The sequence below is a fragment of the Oncorhynchus gorbuscha genome, linkage group LG09 (genome assembly GCF_021184085.1).
Source record: "Oncorhynchus gorbuscha isolate QuinsamMale2020 ecotype Even-year linkage group LG09, OgorEven_v1.0, whole genome shotgun sequence".
NCBI lineage: Eukaryota > Metazoa > Chordata > Actinopteri > Salmoniformes > Salmonidae > Oncorhynchus > Oncorhynchus gorbuscha.
In genome coordinates this window covers 82,819,661-82,846,233 of record NC_060181.1, presented here as the reverse complement: position 1 = coordinate 82,846,233, position 26,573 = coordinate 82,819,661, and the positions used below count along the sequence as shown (strand labels likewise).

The window sequence follows — 26,573 nt, the reverse complement described above, 5'->3', positions numbered from 1 at the left end:
CTTTGGGTTCATGAGGTTGGATGACAACAGAGATGGTGATAGGACAAAATGGTGTCATCGTTACCCCGGGTGTTACTATTTGCCCTCTCAGTGGCGAGGGCGGGTCTTGGTAGAGGTTGTCCCACCTGATATTGGCTGGGAGCTGTGTGAGAGAGAACTTTATTTTTTATCAGAGGATTAGACGTTTGGACTCAATGATCCATTATAAATGTTTCTATTTCTCTGTTATGGCCGAGGTGAGTGGAGAGAGCAGGGTCTTTACCCGTGGGGGTCTGTAGGTTCTGGGTGACCTTAGCAGGCTGTTGGGGCTGGGCCTGAGGCTCTGGTTGGGGTCTGGCCTGTTGGGGTCTGGCCTGTTGGGGTCTGGCCTGTTGGGGCTGGGCCTGAGGTTGGGCCTGAGGTTGGGCCTGAGGCTTGGCCTGAGGCTGGACCTGTTGAGGTTTGGCCTGTTGGGGCTGGGCCTGAGGCTGGGCCTGCGTCTCAGGCTGGGGTCTGGCCTGTTGGGGTCTGACCTGTTGGGGTCTGACCTGTTGGGGTCTGGCCTGTTGGGGTCTGGCCTGTTGGGGTCTGGCCTGTTGGGGCTGGGCCTGAGGTTGGGCCTGAGGTTGGGCCTGAGGCTTGGCCTGAGGCTGGACCTGTTGGGGTCTGGCCTGTTGGGGCTGGGCCTGAGGCTGGGCCTCAGTCTGGGCCTGAGTCTCGGGCTGGGGTCTGGCCTTTTGGGGTCTGACCTGTTGGGGTCTGACCTGTTGGGGCTGGGCCTGAGGCTCAGGCTGGGGTCTGGCTTGTTGGGGTCTGGCCTGTTGGGGTCGGGTCTGTTGGGGCTGGGCCTGAGGCTCAGGCTTGGGTCTGGCTTCTTGGGGACTGGCCTGTTGGGGTCTGGTGTTACGATGGGGGTTATGCGCAGGGGCTGTGGGAGAGGCCAGGGGAAGGGTGGGGGAGGGCAGAAGCTGAGGGGAGGCAGGGTGGGGGAGGGTAAGGGGAGGGTGGGGGAGGGTAAGGAGAGGGTGGGGGAGGGTAAGGGGAGGGTGGGGGAGGGTAAGGAGAGGGTGGGGGAGGGTAAGGGGAGGGTGGGGGAGGCAAGGGGGACGGTGGAGGAAGCACTGGGGACAGTTGGGGAGGCACGGGGGATGGTGGGGGAGGCACGGGGGATGGTGGAGGAGGCACGGGGGATGGTGGGGGAGGCACGGGGGATGGTGGGGGAGGCACGGGGGACGGTTGGGGAGGCACGGGGGACGGTGGAGGAAGCACCGGGGACGGTTGGGGAGGCACAGAAGATGTCCATGGAGAGAGAGGAGGTAGATTTGATCTGGTCTGCTCGTCCTGGAGTGGGTGAGAGATGAGAGTAGAACATTGAGGCCATAGAAATATGTTTTATTGAACAGACAGCACACCAAGGACAGGTCTTTGACAGTGGAAAAAATAAATATTTAAATGGCCTAGTGTTAGGATTTTAATGACCATCTCTAATTGATTGTTTAAGCCAATCAGGTACTTTACTTAGACTCCAAGAGGGAGAGAAAAGAGGGTATAGAGAAAGAAAGTGAGATGGAGAGAGAGTGAGTGAGTGAGAGAGAGAGAGAGAGAGAGAGAGAGAGAGAGAGAGAGAGAGAGAGAGAGAGAGAGAGAGAGAGAGAGAGAGAGAGAGAGAGAGGAGTTGGAATGTTGTAGAGGACTCGATAACATGACATTCCAGGGTTTTTGTGTCACTTCTCAATACGCTATTGTAATATTGATGCTACCACAGTTAAGGCCAGGTAGAAGGGGCTTTTGAGGGCAGGTTGTGGTGTAGTTATGCAATAAACGTAATGAGAGAGAGAGAGAGAGAGAGAGAGAGAGAGAGAGAGAGAGAGAGAGAGAGAGAGAGAGAGAGATGCCGATTTCAAGTGCTAAAAGGAAAGAGGTAACTCTTACATTTTCGACATGCTAACTGGTTGTAGTTATACATGTACCACGTTCAACAAATCAGCAAGTGAGAAATGTCAGTGTTCCCTAGTTCCGACTAGCATATGAACACTGCAATAGAGAGAGCAATGACATGGTGCACATATCTGCACATATGTGACGTAGTAGGCCATTTTCTGGGACAACTTTTGGCTCTTAAGTGCTATTTTCATAACTGCTGTCTAAAATATATACAAAAGTACTTCAGGGATGATGTTGAGAGTATAGTGTCCTTTTTCGGATGCTTTGCTAACACTTGTTCAAGAGGGATAACAGAAATGATAGAATGATGTGAATAAAGAAAGGATAGAAGGGACAATCAGTCAGATACTGTATGTATCATTCCAGGCTGTTTCACAACCGGCCGTGATTGGGAGTCCCATAGGGCGGTGCACAGTTGGCCCAGCATCGTCCGGGTCAGGACTTGGCCGGGGTAGGCCGTCATTGTAAATAAGAATGAATTCTTAGGTGACTTGACTAGTTAAATTAAAGGTTACATTAAAAAAAATATTTAAAATATACAAATAAAAAGAGTACACTATGAGAAACAAGGACATTTTATGATAGATCTGTGAGGCTCTGCTTCTGTGGGAAGAAAGTGGAGTCATTTTGTAGCATGACACATTATCATGCAGACTGGTCTGAACACCTCCTAGACTGTAATATGCTACATTATCATGCAGACTGGTCTGAACACCTCCTAGACTGTAATATGCTACATTATCATGCAGACTGGACTGAACACCTTCTAGACTGTAACTTGCTCCTACTGTGTATCATGCAGACTGGACTGAACAGCTTCTAGACTGTAATATGCTACATTATCATGCAGACTGGTCTGAACATCATCTAGACCAGACATGGGCAAACTAGACTGTAATATGCCCGTCTGAACATCATCTAGACCAGGCCACATACGGCCCGTTAGGCTTTTTAATCCGGCCCGCCGAACTTGTCCAAATTATAGTAAAAACCTCCTTTTTTCCCCTTTCCCTGCAATGCCCACGTTTCCCCAATAGATGGCGCACTCAAAACACATTGACCGTTGTTGGAGTGGCGCGTATTTCTCTTTATTTCACTTTAATTTTCACTTCGTTTCACGTCACCATTAAGCCCTTCTGTGAAAATGAGCGGACCAAAGAGAAGGAAAGTGGACAGCGAATGCCGAGTGTTTAATAAGGAGTGGACAACAAAATACTTCTTCACTGAAGTCCGATCAACGGCTGTATGTCTGATATGCCAAGAAGCTGTTGCGGTTTTCAAAGAGTACAATATCAGCCGTCACTTTGCCACAAAGCATGCAAACTATGCTAGCAAGCAGTCAACACAAGAACGGGCGGCTACTGCTCAGAGGTTGAATCTTGATAAATCACAGTGCGTATGTTATTTTAATCTATTTACATTTTCTCCTCCCAGTATCTGCGAAATAGTATGTAAATGCCATATCTTGCATATTCCTTGAGACAAATTTATTAACTGATAAGGGCTATTTTTCACATTTGAAAGACAGTTAATAAATTGGGTTGTAGTGTTCTTACTGTGCTATGAGGTTTGCACACACTACATTTAATGCTTTAGTATATCCGGCCCAAACACTCCCTCCAAATGCTCCTGGCCCGGCCCCTCTGTCAAATTTTAGAACCCATTGTGGCCCGCGAGTCAAAAAGTTTGCCCACCTCTGATCTAGACTGTAATACATTACTTTATCATGCAGACTGGTCTGAGCACCTTCTAGACTGTAATATACTACTTTATCATGCAGACTGGTCTGAACACCTTCTAGACTGTAATATGCTACATTACCATGCAGACTGGACTGAGCACCTTCTAGACTGTAATATACTACTTTACCATGCAGACTGGACTGAGCACCTTCTAGACTGTAATATACTACTTTACCATGCAGACTGGACTGAACAGCTTCTAGACTGTAATATGCTACTTTATCATGCAGACTGGACTGAACAGCTTCTAGACTGTAACTTGCTCCTACTGTGTATCATGCAGACTGGACTGAACAGCTTCTAGACTGTAATATACTACTTTACCATGCAGACTGGTCTGAACACCTTCTAGACTGTAATATGCTACTTTATCATGCAGACTGGACTGAACAGCTTCTAGACTGTAACTTGCTCCTACTGTGTATCATGCAGACTGGACTGAACAGCTTCTAGACTGTAATATACTACTTTACCATGCAGACTGGTCTGAACACCTTCTAGACTGTAATATGCTACTTTATCATGCAGACTGGACTGAACAGCTTCTAGACTGTAATATACTACTTTACCATGCAGACTGGTCTGAACACCTTCTAGACTGTAATATGCTACTTTATCATGCAGACTGGACTGAACAGCTTCGAGACTGTAACTTGCTCCTACTGTGTATCATGCAGACTGGACTGAATAGCTTCTAGACTGTAATATTCTACATTATCATGCAGACTGGACTGAACTCCTCCTAGACTGTAATATGCACATTTATCATGCAGACTGGTCTGAGCACCTTCTAGACTGTAATATGCTACTTTATCATGCAGACTGGACTGAACAGCTTCTAGACTGTAACTTGCTCCTACTGTGTATCATGCAGACTGGACTGAACAGCTTCTAGACTGTAATATTCTACATTATCATGCAGACTGGACTGAACTCCTCCTAGACTGTAATATGCACATTTATCATGCAGACTGGTCTGAGCACCTTCTAGACTGTAATATACTACTTTACCATGCAGACTGGACTGAACAGCTTCTAGACTGTAATATACTACTTTATCATGCAGACTGGTCTGAGCACCTTCTAGACTGTAATATACTACTTTATCATGCAGACTGGTCTGAGCACCTCCTGGACTGTAATATGCGCATTTATCATGCAGACTTGACAGAACACCTTCAACACTGGCTGAAAGCAAAGCAGCATGGTTTAAAATAATGATTCTAAATGAACAGTTGTGTGTATAATGTTTTAAAAGTATTGAAATCAACAGATTAATGAATGTGGGTTACATATGGTACAAGATGCTGATGGATGTTTGGACAGACAGCAACAAAATGAGACAAAGATTGAGGAAGAGAGAGAAAAACGATTGATTGTTTGTGGGACGTGACTGATGAAAAACATATTGAGTGGACAAGCAGCGCTTATGCAATATGCTCAAAAGTTCAAGAGTCGTTCTCACCTGGACTAACCAACCACTAGGCTAGGCCATGCTGCCGTGGCAACCTACCTCCGCCTCCATGGGGACCAATTTTCTGAGGCAGTATTAGAACTTTCAGCCATCTTCTCTTAAGATCCGGATGAGGGGCTCTCTACTTCTGTACTTAGGGCATGCCAATCATACTCATGCAGCCAATCATAAAAGAAGATCCCTCTGAAATAGCACCCACCCAGCCTTTCACTGGCTGCAGCCAAGCTGACTGACAGTTAAGCCGTCCTGTCTCGTTAGGGAGTAAAGTGTCTGTTTGTTTACCGGTTGGCTCGTTCTGCCCCAGAGGCATTGTGGGTCTTGGAGTGGACAGGACGTGCTGTCTATTGGTCGAGGTTGGGGCTGAGGAACATAACACACTTTAAGAACAACACAAAATCTGTGGAGTGAAATGTGATGTCCTACTACAGGATATACATTGTGAAATGGTGTCAACGCTTTCCTGAGGAAAAGAAAGAGAAATGAAAAGTGTAAGATTGAAAAAGACTACAAGGTCAAGAAGAATAAGGTCAAGATGGAATAAGGTCAAGAAGGAAAGATCATAGGACACAGTTGCATGGCTCATTACCGAAGGTGGTCCTTGGAGCCATAGGGGTCCTGAAGAGGGTTCTGCCCTGGCTCCTGTTATGGACAGCTAAACAGAAAGAGGGGACAAACATCAACAGCTATCGTCACTTTGCCAGCCTGGAGTTTCCCAGTGTGGCTGCTGTGAGTAGCAATTACATTCCCAATGTATTGGCTATGTTCATTGTATTACAGTGCAGCATGTATGGGTTCAGTGTATTACAGTGCAGCATGTATGGGTTCAGTGTATTACAGTGCAGGTTATATGGGTGCAGTGTATTATAACGCAGTATGTATGGGCTCAGTGTAATACAGTGCAGTATGTATGTGCTCAGTGTAATATAGTGAAGTATGTATGGGTTCAGTGTATTACAGTGCAGTATGTATGGGTTCAGTGTATTACAGTGCAGTATGTATGGGCTCAGTGTAATACAGTGCAGGTTGTATGGGCACAGTGTATTACAGTGCAGTATGTATGGGTTCAGTGTATTACAGTGCAGGTTGTATGAGCTCAGTGTAATACAGTGCAGGTTGTATGGGCACAGTGTAATACAGTGCAGGTTGTATGGGCTCAGTGTATTACAGTGCAGGTTGTATGGGCTCAGTGTATTACAGTGCAGTATGTATGGGTTCAGTGTATTACAGTGCAGGTTGTATGAGCTCAGTGTAATACAGTGCAGGTTGTATGGGCTCAGTGTATTACAGTGCAGGTTGTATGGGCTCAGTGTATTACAGTGCAGGTTGTATGGGCTCAGTGTAATACAGTGCAGGTTGTATGGGCTCAGTGTATTACAGTGCAGGTTGTATGGGCTCAGTGTATTACAGTGCAGGTTGTATGGGCTCAGTGTATTACAGTGCAGGTTGTATGAGCTCAGTGTATTACAGTGCATGTTGTATGGGCTCAGTGTATTACAGTGTAGTATGTATGGGCTCAGTGTATTACAGTGCAGGTTGTATGAGCTCAGTGTAATACAGTGCAGGTTGTATGGGCTCAGTGTATTACAGTGCAGGTTGTATAGGCTCAGTGTAATACAGTGCAGGTTGTATGGGCTCAGTGTATTACAGTGCAGGTTGTATGAGCTCAGTGTAATACAGTGCAGGTTGTATGGGCTCAGTGTATTACAGTGCAGGTTGTATGGGCTCAGTGTAATACAGTGCAGGTTGTATGGGCTCAGTGTATTACAGTGCAGGTTGTATGGGCTCAGTGTATTACAGTGCAGGTTGTATGGGCTCAGTGTAATACAGTGCAGGTTGTATGGGCTCAGTGTATTACAGTGCAGTATGTATGGGTTCAGTGTATTACAGTGCAGGTTGTATGAGCTCAGTGTAATACAGTGCAGGTTGTATGGGCTCAGTGTATTACAGTGCAGGTTGTATGGGCTCAGTGTATTACAGTGCAGTATGTATGGTTTCAGTGTATTACAGTGCAGGTTGTATGGGCTCAGTGTATTACAGTGCAGTATGTATGGGTTCAGTGTATTACAGTGCAGTATGTATGGTTTCAGTGTATTACAGCACAGGTTGTATGGCCTGGGTTAAAACACAGTAGGCCTATTTCACAAAGATTATAAAAAAATAATTGACAGCCCAAACAAGCATGTATCTTGCTGATCACATTGTCATAGCCATCATAGGCGACATGTGTGTACAGTAGACATGTACACAGTGGCTGCCATCTTCTCTGGTCACCTGTAATAAACCCTGTGGTTATCAGAAGGAATATTAGGAGACTATAACATTGACTTAATGATGATGAGGTTCTGTCTGCAGAGTCCTAATTCAGATGTTCTGTTTAAATTCCTCCAGAGCTGGCTCCTCAGAACAGGGTTCCGTGAGGAGTAGTGGAACAGACGTTTTGGAAGGGATGGTGATAAATCATCATGTTCTGTTAAGTCTTAGCCGCAGTGTAAAACCAGGGTTTGACCAAACCAGGAGCGCATGTGTACAGTATGTGCATGCGTGTGTCGGTGTCTGTGTGTATGTCTGTCTGTTGGCTTACCGTGACGAGGAGGGAAGAAGGACAGTGGCATGTTGTCTGTTTTCTGTTAGGAGAGGGAAAGAAAGAGAGAGATGTGGCAGGGAGAGAGGGAAGGGGTGGAGACAGCGAGATCTCCATGATACTGTAGCCTATGGTGATTGGACGTGACACAACAATGATATGATGAAGAACTACTGTTATGGGATTTTTATGAAGAAGGTCTAAATTATGTATACATTTAGCTTAGAATTATAACTAAACAGAATACTACTCTGTTACTGTATGAATGTATGAATCTTATTATAATCATTCTACTGAATATAAGGTGTGTAGTTTTAGTCAAGAATTAGAACAAGGACTTTCTGTTCCTTGTTAGAAACTAGTGGAGCTGTCGTCAGACCGGCTGGAATACTGTGTTCCTTACAGGACATTCTGTCCCTACCCAGGGAGGGGAGAGACCTTGTAGTAGATTGTTTAACAGGTGGCAGACAATGTGAGAAGGCTTGTGAACTATTTTGCCATTGTGTCTGAGAGGAAGAGGGACACTTATGACAAAATGTGAGGTATATAAACCAATGCACATGGTATTATGACCAGAGCTCTCGGGAATAAACGCTATTGATTAATATTGAGACTGATCTTTGTCTATTTTATGCAAATAAGAACATTACAAACTCTTAGAAACGGACAAAGTGTTTTGCTTTGTTATAATTGAATAGGTTAATGAACATATAGGAATTGAATTCCTCTAACAGCTACCTACTTCACCTATTTACTTTACTCAATCCAGTCCATGTCTGTCAATTTTCAATTCAATTCAAGGGGCTTTAATGTCATGGGAAACATGTTAACATTGCCAAAGCAAGTGAGGTGAAAAAAAAAAAAAAAAAAAAAAACTATAAAAAATGAACAGTAAACATTACACTCACAGAAGTTCCAAAAGAATAAGGACATTACAAATGTCATATTATGTATATATACAGTGTAGTAACTGTGTACAAATGGTTAAAGTACAAAAGGGAAAATAATAATCGATGGGGGTTAATAATAATCTTGCTGCTGTGATGGCACACTATGGTATTTCACCCAGTAGATATGGGAGTTGATCAAAATCGGGTTTGTTTTCAAATTCTTTGTGGATCTGTGTAATCTGAGGGAAATGTGTGTCTCTAATATGGTCATACATTTGGCAGGAGGTTAGGAAGTGCAGCTCAGTTTCCACCTCATTTTGTGGGCAGTATACACATAGCCTGTCTTTTCTTGAGAGCCAGGTCTGCCTATGGCAGCCTTTCTCAATAGCAAGGCTATGCTCACTGAGTCTGTACATAGTCAAAGCTTTCCTTAAGTTTGGGTCAGTCACAGTGGTCAGGTATTCTGCCACTGTGTACTCTCCTCTGTTTAGGGCCAAATAGCATTCTAGTTTGCTCAGTTTTTTTGTTAATTCTTTCCAATGTGTCAAGTAATTATATTTTTGCTTTCTCATGATTTGGTTGGGTCTAATTGTGTTGCTGTCCTGGGGCTCTGTGTGGTGTGTATGTCCCTCTCATATTCTCTATCCCTGTATCTTCACTCTCTCTTTCTGTTACATGGTCCCTTGCCCTCTTCACTCTGTCTTATCTGTAATCTCTCCGGTGGGAAGCTGGTTATTCCAACTTTCCCTCATGAAGTGCCAGCGTTGAGGCTAATGCTGGTCAGATGTGCAGCTGCATAAGAGTGGGGCCGGGGACAAGTGAAACAACAGAGGAACACAGTCCAGTCACCGAGCACGGCCAGAAACTCAAGGCCAACACTTCTCTTTTCTCTTCTCTACTCTCTTCTCCCATCCACATCTTTCCAAACTTGTTTTCCTCCATCTCTGGTTTGATCCTCTCCTCTCCTCTCCTCTCCTCTCCTCTCCTCTCCTCTCCTCTCCTCTCCTCTCCTCTCCTCTCCTCTCCTCTCCTCTCCTCTCCTCTCCTCTCCTCTCCTCTACTCTACTCTACTCTACTCTACTCTACTCTACTCTACTCTACTCTACTCTACTCTACTCTACTCTACTCTACTCTCCTCTCCTCTACTCTACTCTACTCTACTCTACTCTACTCTACTCTACTCTACTCTACTCTACTCTACTCTACTCTACTCACCACTCCTCTCATCTCCTCTTCTCTGCTCTCATCTGGTCTCTTCAATAATACATATGCTAGCTGGCTATGGTCTTCTCTAATGGTCTTGGCCAGCTATGGCTAGCTACTTGTTTTGCTATTTCCACTAAGGAGCAGGATGGAAAGAAAGCTCCAGGCATCCCTTATATTACACTGTGGACAGACTAGAGTACACTACAGACTAGAGTACATACACTACAGACTAGAGTACACTACAGACTAGAGTACACTACAGACTAGAGCACACTACAGACTAGAGTACACTACAGACTAGAGTACACTACAGACTAGAGCACACTACAGACTAGAGTACACTACAGACTAGAGTACACTACAGACTAGAGCACACTACAGACTAGAGCACACTATAGACTAGAGTACACTACAGACTAGAGTACATACACTACAGACTAGAGTACATACACTACAGACGAGAGTACACTACAGACTAGAGTACACTACAGACTAGAGCACACTACAGACTAGAGCACACTATAGACTAGAGTACACTACAGACTAGAGTACATACACTACAGACTAGAGTACATACACTACAGACGAGAGTACACTACAGACTAGAGTACATACACTACAGACTAGAGTACACTACAGACTAGAGTACACTACAGACGAGAGTACACTACAGACTAGAGCACACTACAGACTAGAGTAGACTACAGACTAGAGTACACTACAGACTAGAGCACACTACAGACTAGAGTACACTACAGACGAGAGTACACTACAGACTAGAGCACACTACAGACTAGAGTACATACACTTCAGACTAGAGTACACTACAGACTAGAGCACACTACAGACAAGAGTACACTACAGACTAGAGTAGACTACAGACTAGAGTACACTACAGACTAGAGCACACTACAGACTAGAGTACATTACAGACTAGAGTACACTACAGACTAGAGCACACTACAGACTAGAGTACACTACAGACTAGAGTACATACACTACAGACTAGAGTACACTACAGACTAGAGTACACTACAGACTAGAGCACACTACAGACTAGAGTACACTACAGACTAGAGTACATTACAGACTAGAGTACACTACAGACTAGAGCACACTACAGACTAGAGTACACTACAGACTAGAGTACACTACAGACTAGAGTACATTACAGACTAGAGTACACTACAGACTAGAGTACACTACAGACTAGAGTACACTACAGACTAGAGTACATTACAGACTAGAGTACACTACAGACTAGAGCACACTACAGACTAGAGTACACTACAGACTAGAGTACACTACAGACTAGAGCACACTACAGACTAGAGCACACTATAGACTAGAGTACACTACAGACTAGAGTACATACACTACAGACTAGAGTACACTACAGACTAGAGTACACTACAGACTAGAGTACACTACAGACTAGAGTACATACACTACAGACTAGAGTACACTACAGACTAGAGTACATTACAGACTAGAGTACACTACAGACTAGAGTACACTACAGACTAGAGTACATACACTACAGACTAGAGTACACTACAGACTAGAGTACACTACAGACTAGAGCATACTACAGACTAGAGTACACTACAGACTAGAGTACACTACAGACTAGAGTACACTACAGACTAGAGCACACTACAGACTAGAGTACACTACAGACTAGAGCACACTACAGACTAGAGCACACTACAGACTAGAGTACATACACTACAGACTAGAGTATACTACAGACTAGAGTACACTACAGACTAGAGCACACTACAGACTAGAGTACATACACTTCAGACTAGAGTACACTACAGACTAGAGCACACTACAGACAACAGTACACTACAGACTAGAGTACACTACAGACTAGAGTACACTACAGACTAGAGCATACTACAGACTAGAGTACACTACAGACTAGAGTACACTACAGACTAGAGTACACTACAGACTAGAGCACACTACAGACTAGAGTACACTACAGACTAGAGTACATACACTACAGACTAGAGTACACTACAGACTAGAGTACACTACAGACTAGAGTATACTACAGACTAGAGTACACTACAGACTAGAGCACACTACAGACTAGAGCACACTACAGACTAGAGTACATTACAGACTAGAGTACACTACAGACTAGAGTACACTACAGACTAGAGCACACTACAGACTAGAGCACACTACAGACTAGAGTACACTACAGACTAGAGCACACTACAGACTAGAGCACACTACAGACTAGAGTACATTACAGACTAGAGTACACTACACACTAGAGTACACTACAGACTAGAGTACACTACAGACAAGAGTACATTACAGACTAGAGTACACTACAGACTAGAGTACACTACAGACTTACAAAGCTAAATCACCAACGTTGTACAGAACACTCACCACAGACTCAGTGCACATTCTTTAGCAGGAGTAATAAGTGCAGGACGTACCACAGGCGTCAGAGGGGTCCTTGGTCTGAAAGGTTTCTGCATGGCCTTCTCTGAAAACACAACCACAACACAAGAAGAATAAACATCTGGAACTAATAACACGTTACTAGTACTGGACCATAAGGAATATATACAGTTGAAGTCGGAAGTTTACATACACTTAGGTTGGAGTCATTAAAGCTTGTTTTTCAACCACTCCACACATTTCTTGTTAACAAACTATAGTTTTGGCAAGTCGGTTAGGACATCTACTTTGTGCATGACACAAGTCATTTTTCCAAAAATTGTTTACAGACAATCTATAATTTCACTTATAATTCACTGTATCACAATTCCATGTGGGTCAGAAGTTTACATACACTAAGTTGACTGTGCCTTTAAACAGCTTGGAAAATTTCAGAAAATGATGTCATGGATTTAGAAGTTTCTGATAGGCTAATTGACATCATTTGAGTCAATTGGTGGTGTACTTTTGGATGTATTTCAAGGCTTACCTTCAAACTCAGTGCCTCTTTGTTTGACATCATGGGAAAATCAAAAGAAATCAGCCAAGACCTCAGAAAAAAAATTGTAGACCTCCACAAGTCGGGTTCATCATTGGGAGCAATTTCCAAACGCCTGAAGGTACCACGTTCATCTGTACAAACAATAGTACACAAGTATAAACACCATGGGACCACCCAGCCGCAATACCACTCAGGATGGAGATGCATTCTGTCTCCTAGAGATGAACGTACTTTGGTGCAAAAAGTGCAAATCAATCCTGGAACAACAGCAAAAGACCTTGTGAAGATGCTGGAGGAAACAGGTACGAAAGTATCTATATCCACAGTAAAACGAGTCCTATATTGACATAACCTGAAAGGCCGCTCATCAAGGAAGAAGCCACTGCTACAAAACCGCCATAAAAAGCCAGATTACGGTTTGCAACTGCACATGGGGATAGAGATCTTACTTTTTGGAGAAATGTCCTCTGGTCTGATGAAATGAAAATAGAACTGTTTGGCCATAATGACCATCGTTATGTTTGGAGGAAAAAGGGAAAGGCTTGTAATCCAAAGAACACCATCCCAACCGTGAAGCACGGGGGGAAGGGGGGGGACAGCATCATGTTGTGGGGGTACTTTGCTGCAGGAGGGACTAGTGCACTTCACAAAATGGATGGCATCATGTGGAAGGAAGATTATGTGGATGTATTGAAGCAACATCTCAAGACATCAGTCAGGAAGTTAAAGCTCGGTCGCAAATGGGTTTTCCAACTGGACAATGACCTCAAGCGTACTTCCAAGGTTGTGGAAAAATGGCTTAAGGACAACAAAGTCAAGGTATTGGAGTGGCCATCACAAGGCCCTGACCTCAATCCCGTAGAAAATGTGTGGGCAGAACAAGGAGAACAACAAACCTGCCTCAGTTACACCAGCTCTGTCAGGAGGTCTACAAACCTGACTCAGTTACACCAGCTCTGTCAGGAGGTCTACAAACCTGCCTCAGTTACACCAGCTCTGTCAGGAGGTCTACAAACCTGACTCAGTTACACCAGCTCTGTCAGGAGGTCTACAAACCTGCCTCAGTTACACCAGCTCTGTCAGGAGGTCTACAAACCTGCCTCAGTTACACCAGCTCTGTCAGGAGGTCTACAAACCTGACTCAGTTACACCAGCTCTGTCAGGAGGAATGGGCCAAAATTCACCCAACTTATTGTAGGAAGATTGTGGAAGTCTCCCCAAAACGTTTGACCCAAGTTCAACAATTTAAAGGCAATGCTACCAAATACTAATTGAGTGTATGTAAACTTCTGACCCACTGGGAATGAGATGAAAGAAATAAAAGCTGAAATAAATCATTCTCTCTACTATTATTCTGACTTTTCACATTTCACATTCTTCCTGTCTAAGACAGGGAATTTGTTTACCAGGATTAAATGTCAGGAATTGTGAAAAACTGAGTTGAAATGTATTTGGCTGAGGTGTATGTAAACTTCCAACTTCAACTGTATAAAAAAACAGGTGATATGTGTAAGATACTGACAGACTCAGTGCTGCATCCATTTGTGGACGTGTTTGAAGGGGGAATGATTTGAGCGATGCACCATGGAAGGAAAGAGACGAAGTGTTTAGGTGACCTACCCATGTTGGTGTTGTGGATAACTGGCTTGCTCCACACTCCACTGCGGTCTTCGTTGTTGGGTCGGACACCAAACTCGTAGGCCGTGTTGGGCTTCAGGTTATCGATGACCATGTCGCTGGAGTGGCAGGTCTGTTGAGTCCACTTCCTGTTCCTCTCACGGTAACGCACCGTGTAGTGCCTGGGCCAACACAGATAGAACACAACATTGTTCATTATCACACATTGTCATCAGTAGGATTATATGTTTAGTGACTATGACAACAAACATAGAATGGAATAGAAATGTCAGACATTGTGTAGTAACATGGATACTACAGCAGGATGACATAGTTTCTAGGGACTCATTTGTAACACAACGGCTTGTTATTTAGCTGTGACAGCTGTCTGTTCACCATTTTGTGACAGTGACAGCTGTGAATGCAGAGCTGTAAGTTCTAGTTTCCTGGTTGAGATGTGTTGTGCAGGCCGTGGTCGTGTGCGACATTCAAGTGTTTAGAAAGCTAGTAGGAACTTTAGAGTTTGCTGTGAGCAGAGCAGGTTGAGGTCAAGCTTTCCAATGGGTTTTTCCAAAGCTCAGTGGAGAGAAGAGGGGAAGTTTAGAGAGGTACAGTTGGTTGATGTGTAGGATAAGGATCACTCCACCACTACTAAACACCTGTGCCCTCGCCCCACTGCCTCCCTGGTGGAACAATGTGTTGCAGTTATACCAACATTTTAATGCTGTCTGTTGTGTATGACATGCTGTCAATGTCAGGTGAGTGAAATACGTCTTTCTCAAGCTGTGTAGTGTGGTGGGATCCACTGTGTGCTTTTTGGCCCATCTGAGTACCCTTACTGCCCTGTGTCTCTATGGACAGAGAGCAGCATGACAAACCAGCACTGGAACAGGAAAAACATGAACCTTTGTAGACGAGCTGGGACATGAGCTGTGTACCCGTAACCCCCTCACTGGCTGTCTCTGCTGAGCGTGCATGTTTGTGCGTCCTTACGTGTGTGTTGGTGTACTTTAACTAACCCGTCCTCCAGGCAGTCGTTCATGATGTCCCCCTCGTAGGGCATCTTGAGGAAGGTCCCCCAGGACAGCAGTACCGAGGTGGGGGTCACGGACCCAATCACCAGGTGCAGTGGCTTCTCCAGGTTCACCTTGCCTGGGGAGTCACAGGGCTCAGAGTTCAAAGGTCAACCTCATCAAATTCAAAGCAATGGGTATAAATAAGAAAAGAGTCAATGTAATCTATCAAATGATTACTGGTAACACAGAGTTGGTGCACGTGCAGTACCTGTGCACGGTTTCTTCACATTGTTAACTGGGACGGGCTGGACAGCAATCAGGTACTTGGGCTCGGCATCTGTAAGAGAGATTCAGGGTTTAGCACTGCTAGCAGAAGAAAGGTGTGTGTGTGTGTGTGTTTTTTGTGTGTGTGTGTGTGTTTTTTTTGTGTGTGTGTGTGTGTGTGTGTGTGTGTGTGTGTGTGTGTGTGTGTGTGTGTGTGTGTGTGTGTGTGTGTGTGTGTGTGTGTGTGTGTGTGTGTGTGTGTGTGTGTGTGTGTGTGTGTGTGTGTGTGTGTGTGTGTGTGTGTTGTGTGTGTGTGTGTGTGTGTGTGTGTGTGTGTGTGTGTGTGTGTGTGTGTGTGTGTGTGTGTGTGTGTGTGTGTGTGTGTGTGTGTGTGTGTGTGTGTGTGTGTGTGTGTGTGTGTGTATCTGCATGTGTCCAAGTATGTGTGTTGTACGGATGTTGGATGAGTCAAGTGAGTCTGCACAGATGTGTCCTTTGTCAGTGATGCATAGAATCAAACCATGAAGATAAAACATGTGTGCCAGAGCAATCTACCACAGTTCATGGGGCATAATCATGTAATCATACATTACATACTAAACACACACACACAAACGCCTCACCGATCTCGGTCTCGTAGGGCAGTCCGTTCTCTGGGAGTTGGATGAACTGTTTAGAGAACATGCTGCTGCCGTAGCCCAGGATGTAGCCCTCCAGCTTGGTGTCAGCATTCAGACGTACAAACTTCATCACGATGGTGTCGCCTGTAGCGTTGATCCTCACCTTCATGTTCTGACGTCTCACTGGGGGCAGAGGAGAGCATGCAGTATTTAGCATGGTGCGCACACACACACACACATGCCCCCCCCCCCCTCCTCCGGGGGTAGGCCGTCATTGTAAATAAGAACTTGTAGGTAATTATTTCTCTGTCTATAACATGAGCTGCTCAGTATGTGTAGGTAATTATTTCTCTGTCTATAACATGAGCTGCTCACTGCTCACTATGTGTAGGTAATCCAATTTGTAAGTCGCTCTGGATAAGAGCGTCTGCTAAATGACTTAAATGTAATGTAAATGTAATTATTTCTCTGTCTATAACATGAGCTGCTCAGTATGTGTAGGTAATTATTTCTCTGTCTATAACATGAGATGCTCAGTATGTGTAGGTAATTATTTCTCTGTCTATAACATGAGCTGCTCAGTATGTGTAGGTAATTATTTCTCTGTCTATAACATGAGATGCTCAGTATGTGTAGGTAATTATTTCTCTGTCTATAACATGAGCTGCTCACTATGTGTAGGTAATTATTTCTCTGTCTATAACATGAGCTGCTCAGTATGTGTAGGTAATTATTTCTCTGTCTATAACATGAGCTGCTCACTATGTGTAGGTAATTATTTCTCTGTCTATAACATGAGCTGCTCAGTATGTGTAGGTAATTATTTCTCTGTCTATAACATGAGCTGCTCAGTATGTGTAGGTAATTATTTCTCTGTCTATAACATGAGCTGCTCAGTATGTGTAGGTATTGTGTGTAGATTGCTGAGGATATTGTTTTATTTAATCCATTTTAGAGTAAGGCTGTAACGTTACAACATGTGGAAAAAGTCAAGGGGTCAGGATACTTTCTGAAGGCATTGTAAGACTGAATCGAGCTCGTCGGTCACGTATTTTACTTAATTATACAACATGTGCATTTTGCAAACTGCAGTGATATATTTAAGGGCAAACTAAATAGTTAATTAAGTTGAAATTGTGGAACATGCTTTTGAAAAAATAAATATGCACACACTGCCAGCAGCCGCCAGAGGTGAAGAGGTCGTCCAGAAATGAGGGGAAACCATGCTTTTGATAAATAACCTTAAGCTTTGCCAACTGTGTGTTTTCTATCAAAACTGCATTTGTATTTTTTTTTCTCCTCAAAATTTCAGATCAAACAATGAGGGATTGGCTTTTGCTTTGGCTCCAAGGAGGGGGGTTTCCAGTGTATGAAACATTTGGAAACTTCATGCTGCGTTTCTCCAACTCCAAAACAAGCAAACATAGTCTCAGTCACCTAAGAACCTGGTCCAAACGCCAACAGTTTGGCCGTTCTTCACCAGGGGCTGTTATTCTTATCTGTATTTCCAGGTTGAAATGACTGGATGTTTAGAAATGGTCCGTCATTTTACTCAAATAATCTACAGAGCCTTCAGAATGTTTTCATACCTTTTGACTTATTCCACAATTGTTGTGTTACAGCCTGAATTCAAATGAAAGCTGTTCACAGCCAAGCCACAAGAGCAGAGGAGACTAGAAAGGAATATTAGCCAACAACAACACAGATGAGGAAGAGGATTTTGTTATCGTCTTGGATACAGGCAGTGAGGATTAAGAATGACGAATTAAGTTCCAACATCTCCAACGTAACAGAATGTTCAAACTGACCAAAGCTTTGTCACTGTTACCACGGACCATATTCATCTTCATAACAAACACACGCACACTCACACAAACACCTAGGCTTGTACTGAGGGCAGCAGACCTGTAGATAGCCATCTGTAATCATGGACCTGACCTTACCAGCACCCTGTTATATGTAACGAATAAATACTTCAGTTGAATGTACCAATTGACTCTTTGACCTTGTTGGACCTCGTGGACCTCATGGCCTTTGACCATCTAGGGCCACAATTACTAAGCATTTGCACCAGGTGAAAAGCTCACACCTATAGCAACAATATATTACGAAATAATTGTGTTACCATATATGTTACTACACAGGTATGAGAGAAACGTCATGTGAAATGTTTAGATAAAAACATTGAGAAAGCTAATTGGCTCTTCTGAGAAAATGTAGTCCACATGTTGTGACAGGGACACAGTGTGTGCAGTGTGCTTCATCCTCTGTTCCAGGTCTCAGCTAAGCACACTTATTTAATTATGCAATAGATCAGTAAATCATACATTCCTTCATAAATGTCATCTGAATGTTATTAGAAGGTGATAACCAATGCAAATGTCCCACATAGCTGCAGTATCCATCCAAGTGGTTACTAAGAGGGAAGATCAGTTCGATGTTTTGTTTTTATGGAGGAGAGCCTGTCGCCATGTTATCATGGGGTTTACTACAGCAACTTCCTCCACTCGCACGCTTCAACAAATATCAGAGAAACGACACAATCCTAAAATACAATCCTTTCTTGATCAAGAGCTGAAACCTCCACCTCATACTGATAGTGAATCACCACAAAAATGGACCAGATAATCCATCAATCCATCAGCACACTTGACAAGACACAATAAACCCTCCCACTCTGATCCCACTGTATTCCTCTATGGCTGGAGAGTCTCCCTTAGACTGAAGACGGAAACATTGACTGGAGGCGACTGGGCTTCACAACGGCCATCCCGGCTCATCACTGGTGATGGATGGTCCTCTGGGGGAGGGAGGAGGTCATTAGTTCTGTCAGTGGTTGAGCTCAGTGCTCTCGCAAATTCAGTGTGTGTGTGTGTGTGTGTGTGTGTGTGTGTGTGTGTGTGTGTGTGTGTGTGTGTGTGTGTGTGTGTGTGTGTGTGTGTGTGTGTGTGTGTGTGTGTGTGTGTGTGTGTGTGTGTGTGTGTGTGTGTGTGTGTGTGTGTGTGTGGGGTGGGGTGGGCTTTGGAATCATTGTCATGTTGTTGATTCTAATCTTGCCAAACTAGGTCCTCTTGGCAGCTTGTTTTGTATTCTTAGTCTTTGGATTCCTCCTCCCTCATATCCTTCTATACTTGTTCTTCTCCTTCCTCTGTTTGAAGGGACATTGACTACTATGATCCCACTGTATGCACATACAATACATAAAACACACACATTCACACACTACTGGGCAGGTTTTGTGTTTTAGGGGCTGTGTGGCTCTAATCTAGTTGAATACTGTAGGGCTATGTGGCTCAAGTCTAGTTCAAGATTGTGGCACTCTGTGGCTCTAGTCTAATTGAATACTGTGGGGCTATGTGGCTCTAGTCTAGTTCAAGACTGTGGGGCTTTTTAACTTTAGTCTAGTTGAAGACTGTGGGGCTCTGTGGCTGTAGTTGATTTTATGTAGGCCAAGTCTGAATATTTTATGTCTGTTACCACTGATAACCTGAATGACCCTAGAAAGTTTTGGAAGGCTATTAAGTCTATGTCTGGTAACAGTAATGTTAATGAATTACCGTCATGTGTTTTGAAGGACTCTGTTGCTGTATATGACAAAACTGAAATGCTGAATTGTTTCAATGAGCACTTTGTATCATCTGGTAGGCTGTTTGATTCAGTGTCCTCTGTCTCTGTACAACCCTGTGTGGATGAACCAGTGAGAGCTGGTCAACCTTTTAGCTTTTTGCCATTCTCAGTGCAGGTGGTACATAAAGCCCTGAAATCCTTAGATCAGAGAAAGCCTGCAGGTCCTGATCTTTGGATCCCTGCTTTTTAAATCTGGCAGCTGATTTCATAGCTGAACCACTTACATCTCTGTTCAATCTAACCCTGGAATGTAATGAAATTCCAAAGATCTGGAAATCAGCATTTGTCCGACCACTTTTAAAAGGCGAGATCCAACTCTTTTAAATAATTACAGGCCAATCTCAAAGCTGTCACCCGTGGTGAAAATACTTGAAACCGTTGTGAGTTTTTATTTACTAACTCTATTTTATCAATGTACCAATGAGGCTTCAGGAAGAAGCATAGCACAATTACAGCAGCCATGAAGGTTTTAAATGATTATCACTAAAGCACTTGACAAAAAACAGCACTGTGTTTCACTTTTTATTGATCTCTCTAAGGCTTTTGATACAGTTGAGCATGCTATACTAAGGCAGAGATTGTCGAGTGTAGGTCTTTCAGAGCATGCAGTTGCATGGTTTGCTAACTATCTGTCTGATAGAACTCAGTGCACTCAATTTGATGAGCCTATGTCTGTTAAATTTTCTGTCTTTAATGGTGTGCCCCAAGGCTCTGTACTTGGTCCTCTCTTATTCACAATTTATATAAATGATTTAGACAAAAATGTCCAAAATGCGAAACTTCATTTTTATGCTGATGATACTGTTATTTACTGTTGTGCCTCGTCTCTTACAAAAGCTTTATTTATATTTACAAGTCCATTTTTGGTTTACTACCTTTTAATTTGGCCATTTTTATTGTTCAGAAATGTGGTGGGTATTCTCTTCGTTCGCTGGACTTTATCCTGCAAACTGTTCCAAATGTCCGACCTGAATTTGGTAAAAGGGCTTTTATGTACTCTGCACCATCGTCTTGGAACACCTTACAAAATACTTTTAAACGGGAAGAACTTGTCCCGATTGGTACTTGATACTGATTCCCTGACCTGTTAATGTTTTTAATCTCTTGAAAAAGAGATTTGAAATCTCAATGAGCCCTTCCTGGTTAAATAAAGGTTAAATAAAAAATATATAAAAAATGTAGCTCTGCTGGTGTTTGGCTCTCAGGTTTCCATCCTGGGAATGAGAAGGTGAAGAGCTGGGGAAGAATGGTTCCGCATCAGAACAAAAAGAGAGAGGCCTCACCTACAGTATCACATAACTCCAATGGGGGACAGGGGAGGGTGTGGGGCTTGATAAGCTTTAGGGGGCTTTACACCACTGCACCACACCCTTGACAATGGGCCAGCCCAGCCATGCTCTAGGTTCTCAGGGAGGAGAGCTTTACCTCACAGCCCAGCCATGCTCCAGGTTCACAGGGAGGAGAGCTTTACCTCACAGCCCAGCCATGCTCCAGGTTCACAGGGAGGAGAGCTTTACCTCACAGCCCAGCCATGCTCCTGGTTCACAGGAAGGAGAGCTTTACCTCACAGCCCAGCCATGCTCCAGGTTCACAGGGAGGAGAGCTTTACCTCACAGCCCAGCCATGCTCCAGGTTCACAGGGAGGAGAGCTTTACCTCACACACCAGCCATGCTCCAGGTTCTCAGGGAGGAGAGCTTTCTGCACTGGTCTGCCTGATCTCATACTATATCTCCCACATCTGATCTCATACTATATCTCCCACATCTGATCTGATGTCATACTATATATCCCACATCTGGCTCAACTACAGCTGTTTTCTGCGGTGGCAAAAATATTTTTCTCTTTTCCCAACTCTCCCTTCCTTCGTCTCCCTCCATTGCTCTCCAATCATCCCTCCATCTGTCTAGCTATCTCTCAGCCATCCCCCCATCTGTCTAGCGCTCTCTAATCAATCCCTCCATCTGTCTTGCACTCTCTCATCAATCCCTCCATCTATCCAGCCCTCTCTCCATCTGTCTAGCTATCCCTCAGCCATCCCTCCATCTGTCTAGCCCTCTCTCATCAATCCCTCCATCTGTCCAGCCCTCTCTCATCAATCCCTCCATCTGTCCAGCCCTCTCTCATCAATACCTCCATCTGTCCAGCCCTCTCTCATCAATACCTCCATCTGTCCAGCCCTCTCTCATCAATCCCTCCATCTGTCCAGCCCTCTCTCATCAATCCCTCCATCTGTCCAGCCCTCTCTCATCAATCCCTCCATCTGTCCAGCCCTCTCTCATCAATCCCTCCATCTGTCCAGCCCTTTCTCATCAATCCCTCCATCTGTCCAGCCCTCTCTCATCAATCCCTCCATCTGTCCAGCCCTCTCTCATCAATCCCTCCATCTGTCTAGCCCTCTCTCATCAATCCCTCCATCTGTCTAGCCCTCTCTCATCAATCCCTCCATCTGTCTAGCCCTCTCTCATCAATCCCTCCATCTGTCCAGCCCTTTCTCATCAATCCCTCCATCTGTCTAGCCCTCTCTCATCAATCCCTCCATCTGTCTAGCCCTCTCTCATCAATCCCTCCATCTGTCTAGCTATCTCTCAGCCAACCCTCCATCTGTCTAGCCCTCTCTCATCAATCCCTCCATCTGTCCAACCCTTTCTCATCCATCCCTCTATCTGTCTAGCTATCTCTCATCAATCTCTCTATCTTTCTAGGTCTCTTATCCATCCCTCCATCCCTCAGGCTGTAAGAGCACATACAACTGAAAAATTAAAGGAGAGTCGCACACTGTAGGAGATCTGATGCAAGAATTGAATACAATCGTTTCAACAGCCATGCTGTCTTCATCAGTATTTAATACACCTAACATACACAAAGAGTTATATAGTGCATCAACAACATGGCACATTGCACAAAGGACCAAACTGCCACAACACTGACCTGCAACCTGGAAACACTTTCATTTGTAAAGACTGGACACTATTAATAGGAGTTAACCTCTCTTACCCTCGCCTACCCACCTTGTTTCAGGGAAATAGGACAAACTCACGTGACTCTTAAAAAATCCAGCACAAGCACAATTTTGGACACGGCCAGTTGTGAATAGTGAACACCTTGGAACACCTTGCTCTCGGTCAACTAAAGACAGTCCATGGATTTTCAACATGATGTACAGTAGGCCTACAGAAGACACAGAGTACTGTATTCTACTGTGTACCTATAGGACAAACTTTATCTCTCAATTGAGTGCATGTGTCTAGGCACACATTTACAGAACCACTAGCTTTTCAGGCAATATGGGACAGGGCAAAGGCCACCTGTGGTTGTCACGGCAACATATGCAGCACAGCACGTTTCGGCTGCCATGTGATAACGGTCAAATGCAATAACATATGATACATTAACAACCACATCACATACCATCCAACATACAGTATGATTAAGCAATAAGGCCCAAGGGGGTGTGGTATATAGCCAATATACCACAGGTAAGGGCTATTCTGAAGCACGACACAACGCGGAGTGCCTGGATACAGCCCTTAGTCGTGGTATATTGGTCATATATCACAAACCCCTGAGGTGCCTTATTGCTATTATAAACTGGTTACCAACATAATTAGAGCAGTAAAAAATAAATGTTTTGTCATACCCATGGTATACGATCTGTTATTACCATGGCAGTCAGCCAATCAGCTCAAACCACCCAGTTTATAACAACAATTGCATAGCATTAATCATAGTGTACATAGGCCACAACCACGTAGTGTGAAGTACACAGACTGTTTTGGAGCATGGTCTCAGTGGACAGTCTCAGCGTAAGCATTACAATAACAGTCCTATTCCAGATTTAGATTCAACACTGCAGTAATGGGGCGGCAGGTAGCCTAGTAGTTAGAGCGTTGGGCCAGTAACTGAAAGGTTGCTGGATTGAATCCCCGGGCTGATGTGGTAAAAATCTGTCGTTCTGCCCCTGAACAAGGCAGTTAACACGCTGTTCCAAGGCAGTCATTGTAAATAATAATTTGTTCTTAACTGACTTGCCTAGTTAAATAAAGGATATAAAAATGATGTCTAGCAATATTATATGAACCCATAATCACTACAGGATCCATACAAGTTGTAGGTTGATATTTAGCCCTATCTGATGATGATAAAACACCAGTCTCCAGTTTGGTCCAACAATTCTACAAGAAACTGAGCGGTCAGCATCATAAAATGTAATGTGATTATAGTATGGGGTGTCCACATTTCATTCACCTGCATGTATACATGCGTTTCATTTCATTTACATCATCTGAGGCTAACTGTGTCGTGATAGGCAAGACAGAATTCCAATAAAAAAAGCATATATTCATGCTATTTGATGTACAGTCAACCCGTGATAAGTAAACATTGGATAACTGCAGGCTGTGCGCTCTATTTCACCAGTTAAAGTCCTGTCATTTCCATTGTTTTGTATCTGCATGCTTCAGTTTAGTGCAAGCCAAGCAATTGGTCAGAAGTCAACTGTAAGGGTTCATCATGGTGATGCAGATGTCACCTACCTCTGCTTCTCCGAGCCGTGGACGAGCTGGCCAGCGTCATCCCAACGATGAAGAGGAGGTAGAGGAGGAAGGTGTGTGAAAGCTGCATGGTTGTAGCTGATCTGCAGAGGTCTCAGGTAAAAAGGACTGGCTGGTGGGTCTCACTAGATACACGTGACTGGTGTAGATCTGCTCAGGTACTCCACTAAAGGATCTCAGTTCAGGACTAAGAGGAGGACTTAGAGGAGGAGTAAGATGAGGAGTAAGAGGAGGAGTAAGAGGAGGACTAAGAGGAGGACTAAGAGGAGGACTAAGAGGAGGAGTAAGAGGAGGAGTAAGAGGAGGAGTAAGAGGAGGAGTAAGAGGAGGAGGAGGACTAAGAGGAGGAGTAAGAGGAGGACTAAGAGGAGGACTAAGAGGAGTAAGAGGAGGACTAAGAGGAGGACTAAGAGGAGGAGTAAGAGGAGGAGTAAGAGGAGGACTAAGAGGAGGACTAAGAGGAGGACTAAGAGGAGGACTAAGGTGAGCCACTGGACTACAGTACTGGAGAATTTCAGTGTAAATATCAACCAGCTCCGGACTAGCTCACAGGCTGAGCCTGGTATACGACTAGAACAGTTGAACTTGAACAGTAGAACTAGAGCAGAAAAGTCATTCTCCTAGGTCTGTGTGATTCTGAGAACTGTCTCTGGTGGCTGGACTACTTCCCTGAGCTGGTGGGTCTCAGGACTAGTGCAGCACACTGGACAGGCTCTGTCTGGGGCTGGGGGGCTGGTTGCTCTGGGGCTCTATGCTGTGCTCTGGGATCCAGGGAGACCAGCCTGCAGCATATATACATACAGAGAGAGGGAGGGAGGGAGGGGACACAGGGAGGCAAACACACCCCCTTTCTTTTTTCTCACTCTCTCACAGAGAACAGAGCTATTTTACTTGCTGTCACACCCACACCCACACACACACTCTCCCCCCCTCTCTCTCTCTCTTTCTCTCTCCTCCCTCTCTCTCTCTCTCTTTCTCTCCCCCCTCTCTCTCTCTCTCTCTCTTTCTCTCCCTCCCCCTCTCTCTCTCTCTCTCTCTCTCTCTCTCTCTCTCTCTCTCTCTCTCTCTCTCTCTCTCTCTCTCTCTCTCTCTCTCTCTCATCCCACTTTCATTCTTTCTGTATGTTTTTTTCTACGATGTCCACAACTCCGCTGTTTTCTATCCAGAAAGCTCTTGCTGATTTTTCATTGCACTTATTCTCTATTTCTCCCTTTCCTTTCTTTGTCTCCCTCCTTCTTTTCCTTACTTTCCTATCCCTCACTCTACCACTCTTTTTACCTCTCTCTTAATTTAGCCCAAAGTTGTAAGGTTATGTAAGAGTCTTCCAAAAATGGAGGTAGGGAGAAAAATGAGAAGAGGGGTGTTCCTGTAGCCAACTTACTCAAGAGTCTTCCTCTCTCATCCCTCTCTCATCCCTCTCTCATCCCTCTCTCATCCTCTCTCATCACTCTCTCATCTCTCTCATCCCTCTCTCATCCCTCTCTCACCCCTCTCTCATCCCTCTCTCATCCCTCTCTCATCCCTCTCTCATCTCTCTCTCATCTCTCTCATCCCTCTCTCATCCCTCTCTCATCTCTCTCTCATCTCTCTCATCCCTCTCTCATCCTCTCTCATCCTCTCTCATTCCTCTCTCATCCCTCATATCTCTCTCATCCCCCCTTCATCCCTCTCTCACCCCTCTCTCATTCCTCTCTCATCCCTCTCTCATCTCTCTCATCTCTCTCTCATACCTCTCTCACCCCTCTCTCATTCCTCTCTCATCCCTCTCTCATCTCTCTCATCTCTCTCATACCTCTCTCATCCCTCTCTCTTTCCTCTCTCATCCTCTCTCATTCCTCTCTCATTCCTCTCTCATCACTCTCTCATTCCTCTCTCATCCCTCTCTCATCTTTCTCATCTCTCTCTCATACCTCTCTCATCCCTCTCTCTTTCCTCTCTCATCCTCTCTCATTCCTCTCTCATTCCTTTCATCTCTCTCTCATACCTCTCTCATCCCTCTCTCATCCCTCTCTCTTTCCTCTCTCATCCTCTCTCATTCCTCTCTCATTCCTCTCTCATTCCTCTCTCATCACTCTCTCATTCCTCTCTCATTCT

General features: G+C 44.4%; 1 protein-coding gene across 6 annotated transcripts in view; it reads right to left on the bottom strand.

The window, feature by feature from the left end:
* The window catches only part of LOC124044175 (target of Nesh-SH3-like), a 59,302-nt gene extending 34,513 nt beyond the window's left edge, over positions 1 to 24,789 (bottom strand). For 4 of the 6 annotated variants that reach the window (XR_006840444.1, XM_046363685.1, XM_046363687.1 and 1 more), the window contains exons 1-9: positions 24,462 to 24,789; positions 16,305 to 16,484; positions 15,686 to 15,754; positions 15,421 to 15,553; positions 14,405 to 14,583; positions 12,279 to 12,328; positions 7,721 to 7,763; positions 5,726 to 5,791; positions 5,422 to 5,499 (exon numbers count right to left, since the gene is read on the bottom strand). Coding sequence is in view for 5 of the 6 variants with exons in the window: in XM_046363685.1 (XP_046219641.1) it covers positions 5,422 to 5,499; positions 5,726 to 5,791; positions 7,721 to 7,763; positions 12,279 to 12,328; positions 14,405 to 14,583; positions 15,421 to 15,553; positions 15,686 to 15,754; positions 16,305 to 16,484; positions 24,462 to 24,549 (886 nt within the window). In the remaining variant the exon portion in view is untranslated. The remainder of the gene's footprint in view (positions 1 to 5,421; positions 5,500 to 5,725; positions 5,792 to 7,720; positions 7,764 to 12,278; positions 12,329 to 14,404; positions 14,584 to 15,420; positions 15,554 to 15,685; positions 15,755 to 16,304; positions 16,485 to 24,461) is intronic. The other 2 variants (XM_046363688.1, XM_046363690.1) reach the window with 1 other exon arrangement.
* Between the last annotated feature and the right edge of the window lie 1,784 nt (positions 24,790 to 26,573).